The sequence below is a fragment of the Penicillium roqueforti genome (assembly GCF_015533775.1).
Source record: "Penicillium roqueforti strain LCP96 04111 chromosome Unknown scaffold_26, whole genome shotgun sequence".
In the NCBI taxonomy this organism is placed as follows: domain Eukaryota; kingdom Fungi; phylum Ascomycota; class Eurotiomycetes; order Eurotiales; family Aspergillaceae; genus Penicillium; species Penicillium roqueforti.
In genome coordinates this window covers 186,904-211,571 of record NW_024067590.1, presented here as the reverse complement: position 1 = coordinate 211,571, position 24,668 = coordinate 186,904, and the positions used below count along the sequence as shown (strand labels likewise).

Below are 24,668 nucleotides of genomic sequence, written 5' to 3'. Positions count from 1 at the left end.
ATGGTTTGTACAACATAGAGTGCGAACCGCCCTTGCATAAACACCCAAGCGTGCGCGTGCCGATCTCTGTCCAGTAGTTTCCTGATTGAAACAGGGGATTTAAACACTGAATCGGGCAATGATAGGTCGAGAGAACGCTTATGTCTGTCTTCCTTGATGACGAATCTAACAACTCGCAGGGACGTCAATGGGATCATCCATGCATGAAAGTATCCCCTCGATTCCTCGTTAGAGGTTTCCAGGATTGTAGATCGAGATCAGTACATCTGACCTTGTCCATGTATTTGCAATGGTCTGGATAGTGTTTTCTCCGATGCCCTTGCTAAGGCGAGGGTGCGTTCTCCGTACATTCCAAACACAGGGGCAAACTCCCGGGACCCTGGCAGATTCCTGATGGCATAATTTGTTATTGGTGCCTCCTCGCGTAGCAAGTATCTTTATAGAACCCTCCGGGTGGTATTCCACCTCGCTTTTTTCTCCGAAGATATTCCCCAGTTGATTATCGCGATGAAGTTTCTATGTCTCCCAGGTGGCTATTGCAGTGCCAAGGTATGTCAAGCATTTTGTCACGTGGAATAAAATCATCTGACGCCGACTATACAGGCTCTCAAAACACAGCTAGGTAAGAAGCTGCATTTGATGCGATGAACGTCGGAGAGAACTAATAGTGGGTACAGGCCCGTTCTGCGATGCCCTCGCGGCCAATGGAAATGCCAGCTTCCACTACACGCAGGGAACCACCGAGGTGCATGTTCCCCCAGAATCAGCCGGGTTTTTCGGTCCGCCGCCCAACTATACCTTCATTAAGGTTGATGAGCCTCCACTGGTCCATACGAACTTGAGTGACTTCCCGAAACGCGACACCCCGGAAGAGGCAATGAAAGTCGCCACAAAGGCGGCTGGCGATCCCACATTTTCATGTATCGCTGAGGTCATGGACCGTCTGGTCGGCATTCTTGACAGTGAAGGCGACATTGATGGTGTGATTGGCTTCTCTGAGGGCGCCCTAATTGCCGCATCGCTTATTCTAGAGGAGCAAAGAAGAGAGAAGGAACTTGGTCGGGCACCTCGACTTAAATGTGCGATTATGTTCAGCGGATGGCCACCGGTACACCCCGTGACTGGAAAAGTTCTCACGGCTGACGACTATAATGAAGAGCCAATCACTATTCCGACTTGCCATGTTGTCGGTGCATCGGATCCGTTCCTTGATGGGTCAATGGCACTGTACAATATGTGCGATCCAGATACTGCGGACCTGTTTGATCATGGGGCAGGACATACAATTCCAAGAAAGAAGCAGACTGCCGATGAGATTGCTTTAGTTGTACGCGAGATGATCGACTGTGTGGCTTGAGTTTTCCTTTATATAGCAACACACCAGAAACAACATCCGATAGGCTAGATTTACGCGCTATCCCGGACATTGGGTGCATTTCATGTTCTCATAAATATAGAATTCTCGCACTAGTCTACTCCAGCAGCGGCCTTGTCTCTGCTTCTTCCCCCTACTCAAATTCAATCTGACCCTCTGTTCGACACCATTGAGGAAAGAGACCAACAAAGGACGCAAGTCCCAGATCCCAAACTCACCCCCTAGTGACCTCCGCCCTTCCTCGTCAGCCTGTCCATACTTCGCCGCCTTCCAACGCCATCGGGTCCGGCGCACAAGCCACAATTATCCAACCCCTAGAACGCCCAACGCCAACATCCCGAGCACAGCAACTATTACTGACAGAACAGTCAAGGTACTCGCATGGCACCCAAATGGCAGAGCTCTCAGCTCCCATATCTCCTTAGAGCCAAGGGGGCAGATGCTTTCTGGGCCGACAGGCGCAAGTATCGGACCCGTGATAGGTTAGGAACACAGGTCGAGGACTATACCACAACAATCAATAGTCAGCAGCATATGACATGTCTGATAAATCAAAGCAAAAGCAATCATGAGATCCGTGGTAGGTGAAATGTGGCCTTGAAACCCCCATTCTGGGGGCTGGGGACGCAAGGGAGCAGGATGTGAAACGAATACGAGGGGAAGGTTCGCATATCGACTGCAAGTTACCGGGAAGGGAGAAGAGGGGAGAATCAGACTCGACTACGAGAAAAAGCTGGTCATAAGAGAATGCGACCTACTATACAATATGGAAAAGCGGATCTCTGGAATCAGGGTTGTCCAAGGGGAAGCTAGAGTTTTCCAGGCCATTCATCACTGTTTACTTGGTTAAATACCATGTAAGGTGGTCGTGGTATAGCTGGTTCCTGTCCTCAATAGTCAGATTTCTTCCCTTGCAGACAGAACACTTTGCCTCTGGTGAGTTGCGGGTGAATGTATAGTGAGATAAAATATTTGCGAGAAATCCCATGTGTTTTGTATAGAGCTTATTATTTTGCAACCCAACATGAGACTATCAATTGGATCAAAAGTTGCGCAGTCATGCATTTTTGGGCTGCGGTACTTTTGCCACTGCATCCTCAGGGCATCTACAACGCACGCACACATACAAGTCCCACATGAAGGGTCATCTGAGTCACTGTGGTGGTACAGAGTAATATTATATAGACTTGATGATCGCATGACACCGTGGCGTGAAAACGTGATAAATTTATCCTGGTGAATCGCGCTGAAAACGAACTAGCGCAGAAATACCAAAAGCCACAATTGTCGCTCATCGATGCATAACAAAAGGGAAAAGGAGATGTTTTCGCTCAAGGAAAGAGGGTAAATCTTGTTCAGACCACGCGCTTGACCTAAATATGGAGCATTAGTATATCATCTTCCGGTGTCTCAATCAAAGGAACCCACGTACCTCGAAGAATCTCTTGAGCCACCACACCTGGAACACACCCTCGCCAATAACCACCATAAGTTGGAACATGCTCCACCACTTCACGCGGCCGTTCGTGCTCTCTGCAGTATTGCGGTGCACTCGCTCGCGCACGACGATGTACGACTGCTCATCCTTTACCTGCGTCAAAGCCTCGCTAAGTTTGCGGACTAGATGGTACCAGATGATCAGTCACAATATCCTTCATCTTCCGTCGGCTGTTATTTCCCACGCTTACCTTCGACCTCGAGGGGATCCTGCGTCATCTCATGTTCGGGCACGTAGACAATTCCGTGGACGTTGAAGGAGACCTCCTTGGAGTTGGAGGTCCAGCCCTCGTTGCTGAAGCAGTAGTTGTATTTCCCGTCCAGCTGTGCGGTGAAGGAGTAGTCGTCGGAGGCAACAGCTTGCTTGAAGTACTGGCGGTTTCTCAGGGGATCCTCGACCTGCGACGACCGAGCGTTAGCATCTAGCTTATTTTGAATCGTTCCTCTATCATGATTTAGCAGCTGGCCTAGTCCGTAGGTAGGCATAGACCTCTCGGTTTATAGATCCGATATCCCATGCCAGAGCCACCATCAGAGCAGAAGCGGACTCCCTAGCAACACCGGGATAATTCATACCCAGAAATCAACCTCAATGTTATTGCTCCCTCCAAACTCCCGATCTCCAACCTGGAAAGTGACAGTCATGACATCGTCGCGGTGCAGTGACTCGTGGAAGCATTCTCGTGAGTGAGACTTGAGCTGGATGGTGTGTGCGGTCGCGGCGGTGATCCACCCCAGCGCGGTGACCAGGATTGCGCTTGTTGAAAATCTCATATTGGAATATTTCGGCTCCGATGAGTCTGGGGTGATTGACGAGTGCGTGGGTGGTGATGTTGGTGTTGGCCGTCAACGTCAACGTCAACGCGCAAGGTGTCAATTGGCGGCGCTCGGACCACTTCAGTAAACACCGCTCCGCCTTGAGATTCAGTCTTGGCTGTATACTGGAGTTGGGTGGATTTAGATTGTGATATGAATAATTATGTTATGGTTAGATTCAATGGGTCTCTCGAAGGATTGGCATCTATTCGAATGAGAATCTAACACTTGTAAAGTTATACCGCAACATATATATCGTTACATTGTACGTCAACTACAAACAGCGAGAGTCTTTGTAGTTATGTACAAGCGTACTGAACACTTGCATAAGAAGAGTAACGTAGCAGTGGTAAAAAGTCTGAATTCATTTTGAAATAGTAAACACTCGAACAGTGATAAGCTACAAGAAACACAACGGGAAAGCATGTATATCAACAAGCTACATCCGACAATATCACAACAAGGGGGGGTACATGATAATATAGAACAGTCAAAAAATAATGAATGACAGAGATTGACTATTAATATGTATAGAAGGCATGTAAACGATAGGACATGAAAAAGAAATGTAAGTAGGATATTCAATGTACAAGTTCTTTGGGGAGATGAGAGGTAAGAGGCAAGCGGAATAACGGGGTGGTATCAAATCCGAGAACGCAAACATTGATCAACGGCCATGAAGCCGGAAGATATGTATGTATGTCGAAAGGGGGAATATGGATATAACGAGAGGAGAGAAACCCGACCAAACGCAGAGATAGCAAAGATATCACAGATTGAGGATTCGTCCTGTGGGAATTTTTCTGCCGATAGAAAAAAAAAAAAAAAACCAAATTAAACACCGAGCGGAGATGGAGTTCAGAAAAATCTATAGGTAAGATCAAGGGCAGCAGAATCACTCTTCCTCAGTGGAGGGTTCATCAGAAGAGGAAACGTCAGCGTCGGCGTCAGCTTCGTTTTGAATGATATAGCTTTCTTCGGCTTCAGCCTCATCAATCGTAGGCCCAAAAGGACTCTCATTATCCCTCTCCCTTGGCGAAGCCGAGACCATCCCATCAACGGTACTCTCGTTCTCATCCGCGAAGCTCCCATCCTCGTAGTTCGCCGGCTCGGCATCATGGTCATAACTCGAGCGACGGAGAAGAGGCGGCGTCTGAGGCGGCTCCATGGCAGGTACCTGACTGCGAACCGCGCCACGTTTTGGGGCTGAGTTGAAGCTTCTCAAGGGGCGAGTTTGCGCAAACCGTGCGGCAGCACTAGTCTGCGAGCCAGTACCGTTCCCGCGGGCGTGGGAGCTCGGGGGTGTTAGTAGGCCTGACAGGAAAGTACTCGCGTTGCTGGGCTTTGACGGGGTCTGATTGGAGGCGTTGGCGGCGGATTCGCGGCCTTTTCGCCAATTTCCCCAAGCGGCAGCTGCAGCTAGGGGGAGGGAGCGGGGTGAGGCGGCAAGGTCGGCGAGGGACGGGAGGTTGCCGGATGCTAGCCGTTCTTTTTCTTGCTGCTGCATTTGGAGATTGGCCTTAAGACGGATGGCTGCGTCGCGGACGGCTTGCTGATTGAATGCGGGCTTGGACACAGTGTCGATTATGTCTTGCAGGTCGTCAATGCGGACGCCTAGGAGCTCACGCAGCCAGGTGATCTCGGTGTCTTTCTCCTTGATCTTATTTGGCGCATCTTTATCTATCGCGGAGACTTCCTGTTCAAGCTCCTCGATACGTGTCTCGCGCTGCTGGAGCTGGTCCTGAAGGACGAAGATTGACTCGCGCAGGGCTTGAGGGGAGATCCGTTCGGGTTCTTCAGATCCCTTGTTGTATGACATGGACGGCGTCGCCCGCGAGTGCGAGGTTGCGGCAGCTGCGACCGAGCTGGGTTTTGCCTTGGCGCTGTGGGCTGCCTCAGCAGCAGCACGGGCAGCAGCTTGAGCGATCTCAACCTTCTCTTCGAGGAGATTTACGCGCTCTTGGAGATGCTTAGCCTTGTCCTCGGACAAAGCCATCCGCTCCATGTTATGGCTTTCCCCGCGTGCACGATCCTCTGAAGAGTTATGCAAAGCGCGAGCGTGACGTTCGCGGAGGTCATTGAGAATGCGCTCATGCATCTTGCGGGTCTCATCGATGGCAAGATCCTTAGCTGCCAGGGCGGTGGCCTTTGAGTCCCTGGCTTCCTCGAGGAGAAGCTCGTAGCGCTCGCGAGAGGTATCGGTATCCATGCGGTTGTTATCAAGTTGGGTCTCCAGACGAATAATCTGAGCCTCCAGCTCGGCACGCACAATGTTGACCTGGCTGTTAGCAGCTTCGAGGTCTGCCTCCATCGAGGAGCGAGTGCGCTGGATCTCGACGCGGCTGCTCTCACGGGCTTCGACAAACTCTCGCTCGAACCGGGCAGCCTTGATCTGCAGTTCATGGTTCTCCGCCCGGAGGCTAGTGACCAACTCCTCCAGTCTAGCCTTGTCTTGCTGAGATTGCTCATGGACGAACCTTAACTTTGTGGCCTCCCGTTCTTTCTTTTCGAATTCGTAGACATCCTCCTCAAGCTTCTCACGCAATTTGAGCTCGCGGGAGTGTGACGCGCGCAGCTCATTATACCTGGCAGTGTGGTCTTCCTCCCTTCTGCGCCAGACAGCTTGATCGCGAGTAATTTCAGCAGTGACACTGATCATGTCATCTTGGAGACGATCGAACTTTTCAGTGAGGTTCTGGCGCGAGATCATGCTATCCTCAATGCGAGTTCGCAGGTGGTCAACGGTCTCATGAAGAGACTTGTTCTCACCTCTGGTAGTTTCTAATTGACGACGGAAGCTATCGCTAGAGAGACGGTACTCGTCGAGGGTACCCTCAAGCGCGATGTTCTTCGTAGACAACTCGGCGATAGTAACCTTGAGAGTCTCGCTCTCTTCCATAAGAGACTCAGTGCGGAACTGCATCTTCTCAAAGTAGGGGATCTTCTCTTCCTTGAACTGGAGCAGACGAGACTCGGCATCCTCTGCAGCAGCACTGTGACGAGCAGCATCTTCCCTAGCAAGCTTCAATAGTCGCTGGACCTCAGTCATAGCATCCTGCGCGTCACGGCGATCCTTGTACTCCTGCTCGGCACGCTCATCGGCAACTCGCAACATACCCTTAAGGCCCTCGATCTGGAGCATCAGGCTGTCGGCACCAATCTCCTCGGCCTCTGACAGGCGCGGGCTCGGGGGTTTCTGCAAGGCGATCTGCTGAGCCAATTGCTTGGCCATGGCTTCCTCGAGAATCTCGCGCATATCACCAACAGGGTCCTGAGCGAGCTTCTTGATCGTGAGAGCCTGCAGTTCAGCAATGCTTTCTTTCAGCTGCGACATCTCGTGATGGCTGGAGTGTGGGGAAATGCGTTGAGGGATGTCATGGGTAATCAAAGCTTCCATAACGACATTCTTGAGCATTTCCAGCTTACGTTCCCTCGTATTGTGGGGCGAGCGATCGCGAACCGAAGCTTCCTGACCATCATCGTCCTCATCATCAGCATCACTGTCTTCCATCTCAGCGGATGTGCTGCGGAAGACCATTCTGCTTGCAGTGCCACTGGCAATAGAAGCCACCGACTGCTGAATGACAGCCAAGGCACGTTCCACAGGGCCCAAACGATCATCGATCGCAGAGCCAACAAGATCGTTGATACGGCGATCGAAGAAGCGGTTACGGTTCATGAACTTCTCGTCCTCACCGGCCGATATCATGTCGTCCCAGTCACTGACATGGTCATTTTCAGTAAAGAGCTGGCGAACAGGAGACTGCAGACGAGAGATAAGGCTCTTCTGCGGAGAGAAGGTAGCATTGCTGTTGGCATCCATGTCCGAGCCATGTTTGGGAACGGTGAGTTTGTAGGTCTTGGGGACTCCACCAGGGCTCGGACTGGGTGCTTCGCTGCGGGCATCCGCAGAGCCAAACCGCTTTTCCTTCGTGGGACCGCCCATCGACTCTGTGAGGTGATCGTGTCGCGGCTGGAAGGGGGTCGCGTGGATCGTTTGGTAAGGAGTCGCGTGGCGCTCGATGCCAACATCGGCGTCGTCATCGTTTAGCTGTTCCATAATTGCATTCAGCTCCTCGTCGTCAGGCGAGTCGTTCTCGGAGTCCCAATGACTGTCGTAGTGCTTATGCTTGCGGGTGATGAAGTCTGGTTCCACATGGGTTGGGGCGTTGGACTCAGGTTTAGCATGATGATCTGACGTGGTTGTATTCTTAGATGGGCCAGTGACAGCGAATCGAGAATCCATGAGTCCAGCTTGCTTGTGTTTCATTTCAACAGGACTCGAGAGAGTGTTTTCGATGGGCTGCTCCTTGACGATATTTGCTGCAACGGGTTTTGTTTCAGCAAAGCTGGAAGGCTGCACAGTCGTGGGAACAAATTTAGAAACAGCAGGCTTGAACTCGAAAGGCTGGGCACTAGGCGATAGCATAGTGGTCTTGGTCGAGCTCTTAGATCCATGAAGAGCATGGTCGACATCCTTCGAGACAGTGACAGACCTATCATCTCCTGCTGCAGGCTCCCTTGGTTCACGTTCTTCGATAACAATGTCCTTAGAGGTCCGCGCCCGGATCGGCGATCCGGGTTGAGACCCGTTCTCGGCCTCACGTTTCGCATCGAACAAAGTCCAAGTATCAGCTTCACTGACAGGGGTACCCGTCCGGTCTACCAGATTATTCTCTTTGGGAATGGCATTCTCCTTGCCGTCAGCGACGACATGCAGCGCACTCGAAGCTTGAGCATTGCCCGCCTCGCCCAGAGGTTGGGTCGAGCTACTATATGTAGCCTCGCCCTCAGCGTTGCCGACACCGCGACACGCACGCTTGTGGCGGTCGGTCGGTACAGGTCGACCATTGGTGTCGTCTTCAACGGCCTGCTTTTTGTCATTGGTCTCCTGTTCGATTTCATCAGGTCGCACAATAGGAATAGCTTTAGACTTCTTCTCGGGCGTGGTAATCTTGCTGGTGTCAATGTCGCCGAAGATTTTGGTGCGACTAGCCGGAGGCTGCTCGGAGCTGGCATTCGAGTTGAGGCCAATAGAGGAGTTGGGGTTGAAAACAGGTGCGTCAACATTGAACGATGCGGCAGAGAATTTGAATCCGCCACTACTACTGGCATTGTGGTTCAGCTTAGAACTCATTGGTCCATTCACATTCACAGTGCTACCAGGCACGAACGAGGGAGGCGGGGCAAAACCAAGTCCTTGGCTTCTGCCGAACTGGAATGGGTCATTTCCGAACGGCACAGGCTGGGGATTGAATGATGCATTAGGGTTGAATGCCTTGGCCTCAACGTTGAGTGATGAACTCGAGAGCTGCGACTGATGGCCCCCGTGGTAGGAGTGGCCGCTGGCCTGTGTCTCGTGCCACGGTCCTTGGCGAGTCTGTGGCGTACCCGCGACGCTGGGATTTGTGTCGAGGTCAGACCCATCATGACCATTCTGTTGGTATTGGTCTCCGTAGATTTGCTGAGGAAGCTGGTGCTGGGCGAAGGGATGAGGCGGGAGTGGGTGGTTTTCGTTTTCTGGCAATCCCCAGCCCGACTTCAGTATGCCGGCATTCAGCCCTGCATGGCCGTTGACATCACGGTAATCATCCTCTAATTGCCGGTCGATCGAGTCTTCCAAATGATAATCGGTATGTGTCATCTGGTCCAGCCCTCTTTGCAGAGTCTCGCTCAGATTATGACCGTGACCTCGAGGTGTAGGCTGGGCAATTTCGACACTCGATGCGTGGAAATTATCTGGGTGTCCATTGACCGGGGTCTTAGGAGCCTGGTATGGCAGGCCTTCCTGGTGCATACCATGGCCAAATTGAGCATCGAACACACCCTTATCGTTAAATGCCGGGTAGAAAGACCCTTGGTCATGTAGCGGAGACACTGGTGATAGCATGGAGGAAAAGTTGCCCATGGCCCCTGGCCCAGCCGAAGAAGTTGGCTGCCGGGGGTTTATGAAGCCTTGAGGAGTCATAGCTCCCTGAGCAGGAGGCGTGGGCTGAAATTGGAATGGGAATCCACCCATCATATTTTGATCCGCACCCATGAATGGCGTCTGCATACCGAATTGCGAAGGTGATGCCATGGTTCCCATACCACCAGGCGTAGGCATTGATGATTGATTGAAATGAGGCGAGAATGGGTGAATATGGCCGAGGGGATTGCTTGCTGCGGACGCAGTAGGAATCGGCGGGGATGTAACAAGGCCTGGGAAAGGCGTGCCGCTAGGGTTTAACGAGTAATCCGGTGAAATGGATTGTGCAGGTTCATCATCGCCGAATGACACTCCCAGGGCGCGTAGCTTTTCTTCTTGGAGCTCGGTGATATAAGCCTCCCACTTGGCCCTGTCTGGGAAGTTGACGACAAGTGGCTGGCTCTTGGATATTTCATGGAGGTCATATGGGTCGGGATATAAGGGTCGGCTGAGACCTCCTAGAGTCGTCATTGTGGAGGGGTCCTCGGAATCGCCAATGGTGAATCCACGAACATCGTATCCTTCGTCCTCCCATTCTTGCATTCGCTGCTGAACGTCGGCCGGTGTTAGGAGACGATACCCAGGTTCCGAGCCTCTCCTATCGTCATTTGGCAGCTCGATTATGCAGGCTTTCCCACGCCAATTCAGCTTCTTTCTCCGTCGTGGTGTCGGGGTGGCTGCCCTGCTGATATCAGGGACATGTATTTTTAATGGACCCGGGTTGAACGGGTCTTCCATCTGTGCAGCGTCCTCCATCGCATCTGCAGGCGGAGGAGGTAACGGCTTGTCTATCGGCGAGTTTACCTCGACGGTAGGTGTGTTTGAATTTGACATGTTGTCTTGCGGTGGATCTTTATCGTAAGCGAAACCCCAAAAATCCTCCTGCCGCAAGGTATCAGCGCGTTTATGCTGACCTTTGTTGCCTTTTGCACGCGCAGCGGCCTTCTTCCCGACGAAATCAGAGAGCGTTGGAGTTTTCAATAGATCGTCGGAACGAAAGTCGTCCTCCAAACCAAGCCAATCGTCCGAAGCGTCGTCAGCGAAGTGGTTTCTCGCAGTGATAAACGATGGCGCTTCACTTCCAGAGTCGTCGCTAAGCCAATTGCTCCGCTCCGTTCTAGGCTGACCAGTAAGGTACTGGTTGATCCAATCTTGCGTGAAGTCCCGAATCGATTTATCTCCGATATTGGCGACGAGATCGCGGTCCACGGGTACAAGTATGTCGTCGTTCGCGATACTCGATCTCCGCAGCTCCGTGTGGTTGGCTACTGACGAGACGGGCGAGCTGGGACCAGATCCGTTGTCGATCTCGGAGAGTTCGAGTTGGCTATTGGTCACTGACAGTCTCCGAGTGCTAGGTGCTGCATATGGGGATCCCCACGCGGTGGTGTAGTAGATGCTGCTTTCCGCCTTGCGATTATCCGGCGAAGAGGACCCAGATCCTTCGGTTGCGCGATATGAGGATAGGAATGGGAGAGGCGGGGGTTCAAGGGTGATGCTCCGCGGAGAGGTTCGTTGACCGGGGGAACCAACGGTCGACGGACTCGAGTCTTCCGATGGCGGAGACGACAAGAGTAGTGAGGGAGCCAGACGCGATTCACGGATGAGGCGCGTGTCTCGCGACTGAAACTGTGGAGAAGGCGCCGAGAAGGCGGAAAATACGGAGTGATCTAGATCTGTGGACATTGAGGTGGTTAGACTAGCATATTTGGAGGGATCTAGAGTGATTGAATCAAGGGAGTTGAAGAATAAAGTCCACGTCACGGTGTAGCGCGAAATAGGGAGACCAATTTCACAGTCCCGAGAAGGGTTCAAAGAGAGATAATATCAATGCGTATACACACCTTCCGTGTCGACTCCTGCAGCAAGCACTTGCTTGCCGCTCCGCTTATCGTCCAGAATGTTGACGCATGGAAATCAAACCGGAATTGAAGACCACCGCTGGCAAGACAACCTGGGGCCAGATAATGTACAGGTTGTCTTTTTCTGGTTTCGGGATAGGCACACTTTGCAAGTGAATGAAAGTAATGGAGAGATCAGAAGCACGGTCAAGTCTGAAGTATCGAAGACCAGGATGGGGAACTAAGGGGAAAAAAAGGTTGGACGTCACGGGTATTGGATCTTCGTACTCCGTACTGGGTACCTCCTAGAGTGTGGATAGCCCGAGCTAATGCGGTGTACAGGTACGATAGGCCCATTCAACGCTCACTAGTATTATTTGTTTAGCGCAGACCGAGGCCGTTGGTTTAGCTGTGTTGGCTTGGCTTTCCCGACAAAGTCAATTGCTATATCTACGCATAGCACATGTACCCTTACCTTTTAGATCCAGAATTAAGGATTGACTGTAAGTTGAATGCTCATGGCCACTACTGTGCTTCTGCTTTCGAAGTAGAGTAAACAATGAAAACTGGAGTTCCCAGAGATTCAGGGGTAGAAGAAAAGCTTTCCATGGATTTGACTGTACCGTACCACTCCCGGGCGCCGTCCACGGACCCTATTCGCAGCATGACTAATGGTTTGTCTTGTCACGAGCCAATCAGCGTCTATCGTACAACAAAATGGTTCTAAGGAGCGTATCTTCATGCTGATTGGTGAGATTTTGTCCACGGGAGTCGGGTAATATCTGTTGCCGCCCCGAGACTAGTCTAAAGGACTCGATGTTGAACTGGACGCGGAGTTCTTTTTTATCTTACCCGCGCTCTTCTCCGAAAGGGTCAGATGCTGATAATACAAGTACATATTTTGTATTGTAACTGCTAATTGAACTCAGCACGACGCTGCAGCAATGCCCATGTTATTATTTACTTATACAATCAAAGCAGTTAAGCCATGTAGCCATATTTCCATTGGAGTAGGAGATAAGCAACCCCAGAATAAATCAGTACAATCCGAAGAATAAACCGCTAGTCGCGGGCAAGGTATCAAAGCAAAGACACCCGGATGAAGCGAACAAATAGTCACAAGTCGTCTAGTTGGGGCAGGAGGTGTCGAACTTGACCTTGCGGTCCGCGGTGAACAGACCCCAGTGCTTCTCATCCTTCATCTCGCCATTGTCGCCCTTGGTATCGGGCTTCCAGGACTCGTCGAAGGCCTCAAAGTAGAACAGGTCAACACCCCAGTCGAGCATGCCACAGATACCAGTCTTCCAGAAGGTCTGAGCATTCTTGGTACCGGCCTTGGCAGCCTCATAGTCAGAGCCGCCATCGGTGGGCCAGCCGGTCTCACCGGTAACAATGTTGATCTTGTCGGCGTTGTCGCCGGCGATCTTCTGGATGTGCTCCATGGCGCCGGCCATGTCATCGAAGTAGGTCTGGTAGGCCTTGTCGGCGGCAGTACCCTGCCAGTAAGCAAAGGCGTTGGCCAAGCTACAGAGAGAGTCAGTATTAGTGGGCAGAGTTGCCGATTTCTTCTACATTTCCACTTACACATATGTCACAACGGGCTCCTGGGTGAACAGGGCGTCGCCAGTGCCGTCAGCAAGCTTGTTCCAGCTCTCGGCGGTGCCGACAAGGACACCCTTGGGCACATTATCCATAACGTGGCTGATGTAAGTGTGGAGCTGGGGTCCAGTCAAGTCACCACGGTAGAGAGTCTCGGACCCGACGGTGATCGCATGGATGACATCCTCGTAACCGGGAATGGCCTTCTGGATAGCGGCCCAATCTCCCTTGAAGGAGGGCTCCTCCAAAAGATTATTGGTATCGGTAGGCTTGCCCACCCTAAAGAAGTAAAAGGTCTGTTATAAGAATAGTTCCGATTAGGGGGTGAGAGGAATAACAAAAAACTTACCACATGCCCAGAACGACCTTGAAGCCCTTGTTTTTGGCAGCAGGCAGGATGTTTTGAGGGGTGTTGCACTCAGTGCCGGAGTAAGTACGGACGAGAGTAGACAGGCTCTTCAGGGCATCGAAATCCGCCTCATAGTCGCTGGTAGACTTGCAGGTACCGTCGGCGTTCTTGTCACCGAGGGAGAAACCGAGAGTGCCCTTAGCAGAGACCAGGGCCGGGGCCGCGGCCAACAGGAGGGAAACAACACCAGATGCACGCATTGTGAAAGATGAGGTCGATGAAAGAGGGTATTCGACCAAAGAGTGACGAAAACGAAAGTTGAAAAGAATGTAAAAAGTTATAAAATCAAACGAAGGTACGTCAGGGACCAAGAAGAAAGACCCAGAGGATTGGAGATTGGGGGGGAAATGAGGGTTTAGACCTTTAGACCCTGACGGGTCTGGGGCTTTGCCTAATGTGGAGGAAGGTCCCCACTAATTGTGTATAGGGGGTGAGAATTGAGCCAATCAGGAGGAAGGAAACTATTCTTGGATCCATGGATGAAACAGTTCCCCTTTAAAGGGTCCGGATATGTTTTGGTGATGTATGACTGTGACTTTGTCGGCCTAACTACGGAGTATACCATTCCTATACCCAACCCTCTCCTATATTTCTGCTCCTCGGATCATATTTCCATCTCATATCTCAGCAAGACCTTGTATCTAAGAGCTAAGTCTGATATCTTTCATATTTTACATGCAGCTGCAGAGTCGTGATATCACCTTGACAAAGCCCAGATGCCAACCAAGGTAGAAGCCCAGAATCTGGAAAGTCCCATGTGGAGAGAACCGATCGGATGGCAAAGAATCACATTGTGTTTGGTCACACCGCCCCTATCCTATTACTCGAAGAGAACCACAGTGACATGTCTTTGGAACCGGATTTCCTATGGTTCACTAGAATCTGGCCAGGTCGACCTCCCTACACAACACTCTTTATCGCCTCTATGGCCGGGAGTAAGCCATCCTGAACCATATCGAGATTACAACGTCACTAAGAAGTTGGTAGAGACTCGAATGAGCCGAGTCTCTATTGTTACACAGCTGTATCAAAAATATATCTAACATTCTTTGCTGTATAACAACCTGCAGACATTCAAGCGTACAATGACTATTCTCATAGAAGGACACGCGCAAAAGGTATGCATATACGGAGTAACATACGGAGTAGATAGACGTACCTTACCTCAAAAACTCATTACCACCATCGATATTCAACTCAGAGACCTATTCCTTTCCCCAGAACGCTCTGATATTCCTCTCAATTCCTAGAACCCAAATCCAACAGCCGGCATTTCCCGAGCCAGTATTGACAGCGTTAGAGAAAGTCGCACGAGCGGAAATAGTATTCGAAAGTGTGGATATGTGGCGAACGAATGGGGTACGTAGAGCCAACGTACAGGATGCTGCTGCAAGGAGTCAATGGGGGCGGATTTCGTATTGTGTATTATTTGGGACTGAGCATCTGGAAATGGTGGAAACATCAAATATGTAGGCTTTTGTTGTACACTGGGTTAGTTGAGATTGGGATTGAGTTGTATACGGGATACTGCGTACTGAGCCACGAGATATGTCAGTGGGGGCTTGTCAGAATGTTAGATGCATGGCAGTGCTCTGTGGCTTGTGAATCCAGGGTTAGCTTAGTACATATGCAAATGTAACAAACATTCTATTGTGTGGCGCAGTTCCCTGGGAGAGGGTATATAAGGGTCCCCTCCCCCCGGATCTTCACCTTCTTTTCTTTCTTCTTCATACTTACCTTGTTTGGGTGACTGTGATCAAAAAGACAGTTCACCACAGGCTGGTCCCTGCATTGCACATCGCGGCGGAACAGTCTGTTCAATGGCACTCGTGTCATTGACAGGCGCATTCTTTGGCACCTCCATTTATGGAATATTTTCTTTTCATCAATCCTTGAGCCAGTGGCACGAGGTTGGAGAAGAGGATACTGTAATTGATGTATCGTAGTCGCGTATTTGTGTTGGTACACAACCGACGCTAAGTCCTTAGCCTATCTACCATTGTCTTTCTCGTGAAATATTCAAATTTGTCCCCATTCCCAGTCCACAACCCCAGTCCGCAATCCAAGTCCCCAATCCCAATCCCCATTCCCAATCCCCATGTTGTTGACCCCGTTGAGGACTCTAGACCCTGAGATTACCTCTTCCCAACACGTCATGTGGTGCTACGTTTTTTTTCTCTTTTTTTTTTACATCGAGCTGACATTCATTGTAAGTTTTCAGCTATTGTTAACAAGCTCTATCATACAAAGTGTTTCTGACATGATTCATAGAGGGTATGATAATATCCGACGATGATCGCCGGTCTAGACAATGACAAAACGCCTTATTGTTTTTAATCTCCAACATGATACTATGTGATCCTAAAAGTTGTTCCAAATCCCCCCAAAACGCCAGCCAGCTCATATTACAACGCGAGATTTTTCTCCTTCAGATAGAGCTCCTTGAGAGTGCTCAGCTGAGTCACAGCCATTGTCTCTCGCCCGAGCTTACGGGGCAGATCGACTATAATATAGTGCATGAGGGCTAGTCCATACTGTCCGAAGAAGCCTAGAATCCTCTCGCCTGATGATCGAAGGAGTGCTGCCAGGAGAGCAACCTGGGTTTCCTGTAACTCTGGAGGTGGAATTGCCAAAATCTTGTGGATAGTGGCCCAGAACATCGTGTTAGGGAAGGGGTTCCGGCGTGGAGACTTCGCGAAATTTCGAAGCGTCATGGCAGCATATCCCGCACCCAGAGCGGTCATGCGGTCCATGTGAATTTGTTCACTAACCCATGAACCAGTGTCTGGTGAACGCCACCAACCCAGGACACGGCGTCCGCCCTCGGTCTTGTCGTTGCCTGTAAATCCCCACAGGGCTGGGCAGATGACACGGTATTTGGCCCACATGATGTCGGACATGTGGAGCCCTTTATACGTGAATATATCGAACGAGAATATCTGAGCAGCAATGATGCCGATCGGCTCAGCGTGGGATTGCTTGATAGAGGCTTCGGCTAGAAGAGAGGATATCAAGCTCTTTGCGAGGATGTTCAATCCGTAGATTAGCATTGCCGGTACTTTGTTCTCGGACTTGGCAATCTCCTCAGGTGGGAATGCGAAGAAATTCCGGATATCCACTGTTGGCTCCGGGTAGGCGAGAGCTTTTTCAAGCTCAGTCTTGAGCTGAATAATCTGCGTTTCGTTCAAATAATCAATACCCAAACAACCATTCGGCGAGTGTGGGGGGATTCGTACCTGCTGCTTATTTGCACCGGTTCCAGCTCGAAGCTGACCGACAGATTTCTTGATCGAGCGTCGTAAGTTGCCCATAGTCGCCTTAAGGTTAGATTGGCTTTGGCCCATGTCCTTCAGCCATTTTCGCATGTCCTTGAGAGTCTTATGCAGCTCCACGTAACGTTTCTGCACTCGGATATCTTCAGCCGAAAGGTTCCCACCACCGATTTTCTGCTGCTGTTGACTGTAGGCCTTTAGGTCGGCCTGTTCCTGCACCTTTCGGGCGTCCTCATCTTGCTTGAGCTTCTGTGCGTCGGCCTCTTCTCGTTCCTTGCGGAGTTTTTCCTCGTTCGCGGCTTTGCGTGCGGTTTCAAGGGCAGCGGCTTTCTTATCCGCCTCCTCCTGTGCCTTCTTCTCGGCCTGCTCTTTGGCTTGGCGTTCGGCCTCGACGCGCGCGGCCGCTTCTCGTTCGCGGCGTGCTTTTTCAGTCTTCTCACGTTCGATGCGCTCTTGTTCCTTCCGGATCGCTTCTTCCTTCTGCAGACGCTCTTCCTCTTCGGCGAGGAGGTGATCCTTCAAGGTTGTCTCCGCTTCCTCGCGGACGCGGTCGTGGAAGGCGGCGGCCTGGTCGAGGGCAGCTGTATGGACTGCTTCACGCTCGCGGTCGATCCGGTCGAGATTTTCATAAAACGTTTTGCGCTCATACTCGTGGACTTTCTTCAGATCGGCGTCAAAGATTTTGACTTGCTCAAGATCGCGGACGAGGTCCAGCATAAGCTGCTTGGACGGGCTGTCCAGTGGTGGGACATGATTCCGAAATCGCGTCATTGTAGGGGTCGACATTTGAGTAAATGATTTATTTATGTGTTCCAAAAATTCCTGGTGGAAGGAGTGGTGAATGTTTTGCGGAGAGGTTATGAAGGTTCGGAGGAGTAGCGACGGGAACGTGTGATCAAGTGAATATGGAGGTTTCAAGTGACTGGGATCATATCCGTAGCTCGAAGAGTAGAGTTCAGAAGTGCCGAGAATAGAACAATATCTCAAAATATCCCAAGCTGGTATCAATCTGAATTTGAAGGTAGAGAGGGAACGGCACAGCGTGAGAGCAATTGGACGAGGGGTTCTGAGGAAATGCGACGAAGGACGAAAGTAAATTGCGCGTGTAGCGAAATATTCGACGTTGTCGCGTCAAAACTAGTAGAAAGGAGGGTCCATGGAGATCGGAGCTATGTGAAGGTTGGGATTAGCATGTACCATTCGAGGGGCCACAAACAAAATCAAGCGTTTGGCTGCATTGCATAACCATCCAATAATAAGCGACTCGACGATTCAACGTACATCGATGCACCTGCTTCAATATTTCCTCAACCGTTCAGAGCCTTATGAAGCCAAAGAAAATAAATTACCTGTAAAGTTCAATCTTACCTCCAAGGTTCTACTTTCACCGCTTTCTATCACCGCCTTGCTATATCGGTACTTTCGGAATATCAGGCTATTAAACAGGCTTGCCCTAGTAGTTAGGAAGATTAAGATACATAACTACGAAGTACAGCAAAAAGTGATATCAATCTGATTTGAATCTCAATTACTCACATCAATCAACCTATCTCCTACTATTTACTGCCAGTCTATTTTGCAGCCAAAGAGGGCCTTCTAGACCCCCAAGACAAATGAGTACATAAGCAAGACCCGCGAGCCGGTTCGGTTCCCTGGCGCGCTCCCGCCTGGAAACGTTGACGTTTACATCATCGTGAGCATCATCCATTTTGACCTACACTATATAATTGGGAGAAGGGAATACGAGGTGTTCCATGTTTCTCCGATGATATGTACCGGACTTGAGCTTGCTACCCTTTCTTTGGGCTATGCTGAATAATTAGCTCAGCGGATACTGTTCCCATACCCTTAAAAAGACCCTAGACTAGCCAACTCACCACTAGCTGTCTATATTTGAATCCATGTACGGATTCCTAGGGAAGAGTCCATGTTTCCGATTTGCAGACTAGACACCCCTATTTACTTATAGGCTCCCATTACCATACTAGATACTCTAAGTAGGTCCTCAAAGCATTTCAACGGATGCATCAGGATGATGATAACTGGTAGCAATGATCATCCACGGCTGATGAAGCGGAGTATGACGGATAACTGTTAGGGTATTTACACGATCCACTTCGGGGTTATTGCGCTAAACGCTGTAATAAAACGTGGTTTGGTCATTTCCGAACACGCCTTCTGCTTTCCGTACCAATGGCCCTCTCCCCACACCTCTTTGTATCTCCAGCATCACCTTTCCTCTTCTCCTTTCCCCCCCCTCCTCTCTCTTCTTATCCCATCCCTCTCTTCTTCCCCCCTATATCACTCCTTCGAGTCGAATTAGTCGATGGTTTCATCGTCTATTCTATCCTTCCCTATAATTTCAGTACTTACTGTCATTCTCTTCGAGGATCAGCTCTGAATTCCCGTTTTAGAACTTTGGAATCATCCCGGAGACAAGCTCGTTCTAACGGCTTTCTTCGCTTAAGGCCAACCTCAATCCTCCGTCGAGGTGCTTTTTGTCTGAATTCCCTTTTTGTCGGTTGCAGTCGTGCTTTCCAGCACAGCTCCATCCCCTCGGTCCTTCCAACTCCTGTTCGAAGCTTCATCCCGTTGCTACCGTGTTGCTCGATCCAAGTTTGCCCTGAACGTGCAATTGCCTCGACTCCTACTTAACATCATCCGGTTGCCCCTCGTCGCCTCTTGGACTTGTAAAGAAGAAAAAAACGATCATCCCACATTGAGCTCTACAGACGTCATTTTGGAATGCTAGGGTTCGGAGGTCGTCATTAGTTTCATCTTGCAGGTAAGAAGAATCGGGATCTACTCCACGCATTTACTTTGGAAGTTTCACCCGGCGTCGATTGCCCTTGCCGCTTTTTCATTGTTAGTTGTGAGGTCATCGTCGAGTCCGCTTCTTTCCCCCCTGAGATGGAAGCTTCCATTGGGTCCGCCCTTACCTCGGGACTTGTACTGTTGATATTCGCTCTGACATTGCCTTGTCCCCCTCTTCTTGTTTTCTCTCGTTGCTTCTGTCATCTTGCACCCTTACTGATCCGCTCTTTGTTACTCTTCCAGGATAATTCACGTATTGAAACCAACAATCCGCACATACAAACTTCTTTTGGTCGGCCGTGATCCATCTCACTTGGCTCATTTGCCTTTTGGCGCAGTACCAGTCTCTCCTGTCGCCGGATTCACCCCGCCCAATACACACATTACATTCTACAGTAATTGCCAGCTTCTGTCATTTGGGATCATGGATCAACAGAGTCAATCTGGGCCTCAAGGCCCCGGTGGCCGCAAGTTCCATATTGCTCATCGGAGAAGTCCATCTGAGCTCACCCCGTTGATGAGTATGTGACCGCTCTCGTGACCGCTTACTATATAACCATTCGTCCCATCATATCAGCTAACTTGAGCTTGTCTACAGTGGAACAACTGGCCATCCAACAACAGATCGAGTTGCTCCAGCAGCAGCAGCAACAAATTGCTGCGACACATCAACAATACGTTAACATGGGGCTGTTGCAGCCCCAGCAACTAGGCCAGGTGCCCTCGTTTCAACCCGGTGCCTCCATGGGCGGTGTCTCCCCACAGCAAGTGAATGCATTCCAATTCCCACAGGGGGGACAGCAGCAGCAGCTTGGAGTACCAATGAACGTACCGAACCAGCATTCGCACCGTCGCAACCAGTCTGCTCTCCCTGGTCTTCCCATGGGCCCACCTCCTGCCCCGTCTTCCGGAGCGTCGGGATACGCCGATTATAACCAGCAGGGCCAAAACAACAATAACCACAAGAATGAGAACGCCGGTCGCGGTCGTGGAGGCCCTCCCGGCGGTGGTCACCAGCGCCGCCACTCGCTTGCTCTTCCTGAGGCCAAGAAAGCCGCCGAGCTGGCCCAGCAGAAGAGAACAGCTTCGGGATTCCAGTTCCCAGCTCCTGCTCCTGGTGCAGGTAGTTCTGATAACCAGTCTTCATCGGATGACAAGCCTGTATCCACTTCCCCGGCCCCCCAGGGACCCGCCTTCCAGCGGGCCGGAAATATGCGAGCTGGTGGCCATGGCCGCAGCCAATCGATGGCCATCGGTGGTAACCGGGCTGCCATTTCCGGTCGCGGTGCAGGCGGGTTCCAATTCCCCCAGGCCAGTGAGCCAGTAACCAATCAATCTGATAATCAACGACGACCCAGCCAGAACGGCGGCCATGCCCGGTCATCCTCGCGAAACTTCGAGGGTAACTGGCGCCAGCCCAACAACCAAAATCAGAGCCAGGATCAGCAGAGACCCATCGGTCAGCAGCAGGGTGGATTCCAGCCCGGTCACCGCTCGCGCGGCTCGATGAACCAGTCCATGGGCTCTATTGGTCAATTCCAGTATGGCGGCCAGCCCCAGCTTGGCCAGCCTCAGCTTATCCAACTTCCTCAGGGCCAAGTCATGATGGCACCTCAGATGTTCGGTAATCAGCAACTGAACCCCCTCCAGCTGGCTCAGCTCCAAGCGCTTCAGCAGAACGCCCAAAGTATGGGTGGTCTCCAGGCGAGCCAGCATGCCCCGCCGCAGATGTCTGTTCAACAGCAGCAGCAACAGCAGCGGAAGACTCTTTTCACTCCTTACCTCCCCCAGGCAAACCTGCCTGCACTCCTTAGCAATGGACAATTGGTCGCTGGTGTTTTGCGCGTCAACAAAAAGAATCGTTCCGACGCTTATGTGACCACCGACGATCTGGATGCCGACATCTTCATTTGCGGTAGCAAAGATCGGAACCGCGCCCTCGAGGGTGACTATGTCGCAATCGAGCTTCTCGATGTCGACGAGGTGTGGGGTCAGAAGAAAGAAAAGGAAGAAAAGAAGAAGCGCAAGGATATCACCGACGCCCGGTCTAACAGTACTGCTGGAAATGATAAGCTTGGTCGCTCTGATTCTGCCGGCGATAGACAGGAAATTGGCCCGGATGGAAGCATCCGTCGCCGTGGTAGTCTTCGCCAGCGTCCGACCCAGAAGAAGAATGACGATGTCGAGGTCGAGGGTCAGAGCCTTCTTCTTTGTGAGGAGGACGAGATCAGCGACGAGCAGAAGCCTTTGTACGCCGGTCATGTTGTTGCGGTCATTGAGCGTGTTGCGGGCCAGATGTTCTCAGGAACCCTAGGTCTCTTGCGTCCCAGCAGCCAGGCTACAAAGGAGAAGCAGGAGGCCGAGCGGCAAGCCAGAGATGGCGCTCATGGCCGTTCCCACAATGATCGTCACCAGGATAAGCCAAAGATTGTCTGGTTTAAGCCTACTGACAAGCGTGTTCCACTTATTGCCATCCCCACAGAGCAAGCACCTCGGGACTTCGTTGAGAAGCACCAGGATTACGCCAACCGAATCTTTGTTGCTTCTATCAAGAGGTGGCCTATTACCTCTCTGCACCCCTTCGGTACTCTCGTTGAGCAGCTTGGGGAGATGGGTGACTTGCGGGTTGAGACAGATGCCCTGCTCCGCGACAACAACTTCGGTTCGGATGATTTCTCCGATGCTGTGCTGAAGAGCATCGGCTGGGAGGACTGGTCCGTCTCTAGCGAGGGAGACGCCCTTGCTTCGCGACGTGACTTCCGTGAAGAGACCATCTTTACGATTGACCCCGCCGACAGCAAGTCCCTCGAGGATGCGTTCCATGTGAAGAGCCTTGCCGATGGCAAGGTCGAGATCGGTGTTCACGTGGCCGATATTGCTCACTTCGTCAAGGGTAATTCCCTAGTAGACCGTGAGGCCAAGAAGCGTGGGACTGCAGTCTATCTAGTCGATCGGATCATGAACATGCTGCCTACCCGTGTTTCCACTGAGCTTTGTTCCCTCGTCCCTGGCGAAGATCGCCTCACGGTCAGTGTGGTCTTCAAGGCCAACCCCACCACTGGTGTGGTGGATGAGGATGTCTGGATCGGCAAGGGTGTCATCAAGAGTGCTGGCCGTCTTGACTACGACCAAGTCAATGCACTTGTTCAGGACAAGTCTGATGTCAACACCAGTGGCATCTCTGCCGACAGCATCCGCTTGTTGCATGTAAGTTTTTTCTGATCCTACCATTCTTCTTATTTTCCCCCATGCTAATAGTAACACTCAGAACATTGTCGCCAAGTTCCGCGAAGCCCGCTTCGGTAACCGCGTATCAAACGTTCCTGTGCAGCGTCTGCTTCAGCAGCTCGATGACGAGAATGTGCCAGTCGAATACAATATTTTCGAGTCAACTCCAGCACACGAACTTGTTGAGGAGCTGAGCCACCAGGCCAACTTCTTTGTTGCTCGTAAGCTTGTCAGCGCTATGCCGGAGAGAGCTTTCTTGCGTCGTCAGTTCTCGCCCAACTCTCGTCGCCTTACTTTGTTTGTTGAGCGGATGAATCGCCTTGGCTTCGAAATGGATTCAAGCAGCAGTGGCAGCCTCCAGAGCTCTCTCTGCAAGGTCGAAGATGTGGATCTTCGAAAGGTAAGCACATTTTCTGTTCTCCCAGTCATAAATACATATTAACACGTGATACAGGGTATGGAGACTCTCATTGCCAAGGCCATGCAGCGTGCCAAGTACTATGTCAGCAATGGTGCTCCCGATGAGATGCGCCAGCACTACATGCTCAATGTACCGGTTTACACCCACTTCACCAACCCCTCTCGGCGCTACGCCGATATCCTTGTGCATCGTCAACTCGAGGCTGTGCTCTCCGGGGGTGCCGTGGAGTTCAATGACGATATTGAGTCACTGAACAAGACTGCGGATCTTTGCAACAACAAGAAGGACTCGGCTCTCAATGCCCAAGAGCAGAGTGTGCACATTGAGGCGTGCCGTAAAATGGACCGCAAAAGTCGGGAGATTGGCGGTGATCTTATCAGCGAGGGCATTGTACTCTGCGTCTACGAGTCTGCCTTCGACGTCCTTATTCCGGAATATGGCTTCGAAAAGCGTGTGCACTGCGACCAGCTGCCGCTCAAGAAGGCTGAATACCGCAAGGACAGTCGCGTACTCGAGCTGTACTGGGAGAAGGGTGTTCCCTCGTCCGCATATATTCCCGAGGACGAGCGTCCCAAGCCCGGCAACTCCCGCGCTGCTCAAGCCGCAGCGGCTGCCCGCGATGCTGAAGCCGCTAGAGAGCGGGCCAGAGAGCGTGATGAGGCCATGCGTAAGCAAACTGAGACCGGCACAATGTCTGCGGACGACGTCGATGCCCTTTTCGATGACGACGAAGATGCGGATGAGGTGACTGAAATGACAGCCGGTGTGTCGCTCAACTCTGCCGATCGCTCGACTCAGAGCATGCCGCCATCGCCTACACGTAACGGCCACCACCAGCAGGCACCTCACCGTACTCGCTCGGATCCCAAGATTGCCTCCGGAACTGGTGATGCACCCGAGAACAAATTGACCAACAAAGAGAAGTACTTGAACCTGTTCAAGCTGCGCGAGGTGGATGGAGAGTTCATCCAGGATGTCACAGAGATGACCCGTGTTCCCATCATCTTGAAGACTGACCTGAGCAAGAGTCCTCCGTAAGTGTTCCCATTCAGCTTTTTTCTTTTTCTAGCATGGGTGTCCCTAACTAACTTATTTCTATTCCAGATGCCTCACTGTTCGATCTGTCAACCCCTACGCCCTGTAGAGGTCTGAACGCGGCTCTTTTTTCTTCATGGGATATATTTCTTGCATGCCACCCTGCAGATTCTTCGCTCAAGCGAAGGATGCTGTGTTTCGTGCACGCCTACGGACATAATCCAATCCCGACGCGGATCGAACATATCATTATCGGCATATCTTTCCTTGGTCTTTTCTCGGCGGTTTCATCCAATTATCCCAAATTCTACCCATCATCTTTCTGACGTGTCCTGGGATTCTTATAATTATCCTGTTATATGTGCAAAGCGGTTGTTTGTCTTTTTTTGAGCA

General features: G+C 51.2%; 6 protein-coding genes across 6 annotated transcripts; 2 read left to right on the top strand and 4 right to left on the bottom strand.

Annotated features, from left to right (window-relative positions):
- Positions 1 to 507: 507 nt before the first annotated feature.
- On the top strand, positions 508 to 1,357 carry LCP9604111_7827 (uncharacterized protein; the record flags this gene model as incomplete). Its single annotated transcript, XM_039075902.1, has 3 exons — positions 508 to 549; positions 604 to 622; positions 678 to 1,357. 3 exons carry the CDS (start codon positions 508 to 510, stop codon positions 1,355 to 1,357), a joined length of 741 nt encoding a protein of 246 aa, XP_038926216.1.
- A 1,373-nt stretch (positions 1,358 to 2,730) lies between these two features.
- LCP9604111_7826 (p24 family protein) lies at positions 2,731 to 3,646 on the bottom strand (the record flags this gene model as incomplete). Its single annotated transcript, XM_039075901.1, has 4 exons — positions 2,731 to 2,748; positions 2,808 to 2,995; positions 3,064 to 3,271; positions 3,449 to 3,646. The coding sequence occupies 4 exons, from the start codon at positions 3,644 to 3,646 to the stop codon at positions 2,731 to 2,733; spliced, it is 612 nt and encodes a 203-aa protein (XP_038926215.1).
- Positions 3,647 to 4,583: 937 nt separating this feature from the next.
- Positions 4,584 to 11,342, bottom strand: LCP9604111_7825 (putative myosin class II heavy chain (MHC); the record flags this gene model as incomplete). The annotated part of the gene is made up of 1 exon (XM_039075900.1): positions 4,584 to 11,342. One exon carries the CDS (start codon positions 11,340 to 11,342, stop codon positions 4,584 to 4,586), a length of 6,759 nt encoding a protein of 2,252 aa, XP_038926214.1.
- Positions 11,343 to 12,624: 1,282 nt separating this feature from the next.
- Positions 12,625 to 13,705, bottom strand: bgt1 (1,3-beta-glucanosyltransferase Bgt1; the record flags this gene model as incomplete). Its single annotated transcript, XM_039075899.1, has 3 exons — positions 12,625 to 13,021; positions 13,082 to 13,375; positions 13,446 to 13,705. The coding sequence occupies 3 exons, from the start codon at positions 13,703 to 13,705 to the stop codon at positions 12,625 to 12,627; spliced, it is 951 nt and encodes a 316-aa protein (XP_038926213.1).
- A 2,205-nt stretch (positions 13,706 to 15,910) lies between these two features.
- LCP9604111_7823 (putative RNA export mediator Gle1) lies at positions 15,911 to 17,548 on the bottom strand (the record flags this gene model as incomplete). The annotated part of the gene is made up of 2 exons (XM_039075898.1): positions 15,911 to 16,678; positions 16,742 to 17,548. The coding sequence occupies 2 exons, from the start codon at positions 17,546 to 17,548 to the stop codon at positions 15,911 to 15,913; spliced, it is 1,575 nt and encodes a 524-aa protein (XP_038926212.1).
- Positions 17,549 to 20,015: 2,467 nt separating this feature from the next.
- ssdA (mRNA-binding translational repressor SSD1) lies at positions 20,016 to 24,384 on the top strand (the record flags this gene model as incomplete). Its single annotated transcript, XM_039075897.1, has 5 exons — positions 20,016 to 20,112; positions 20,190 to 22,798; positions 22,860 to 23,219; positions 23,274 to 24,274; positions 24,345 to 24,384. The coding sequence occupies 5 exons, from the start codon at positions 20,016 to 20,018 to the stop codon at positions 24,382 to 24,384; spliced, it is 4,107 nt and encodes a 1,368-aa protein (XP_038926211.1).
- Between the last annotated feature and the right edge of the window lie 284 nt (positions 24,385 to 24,668).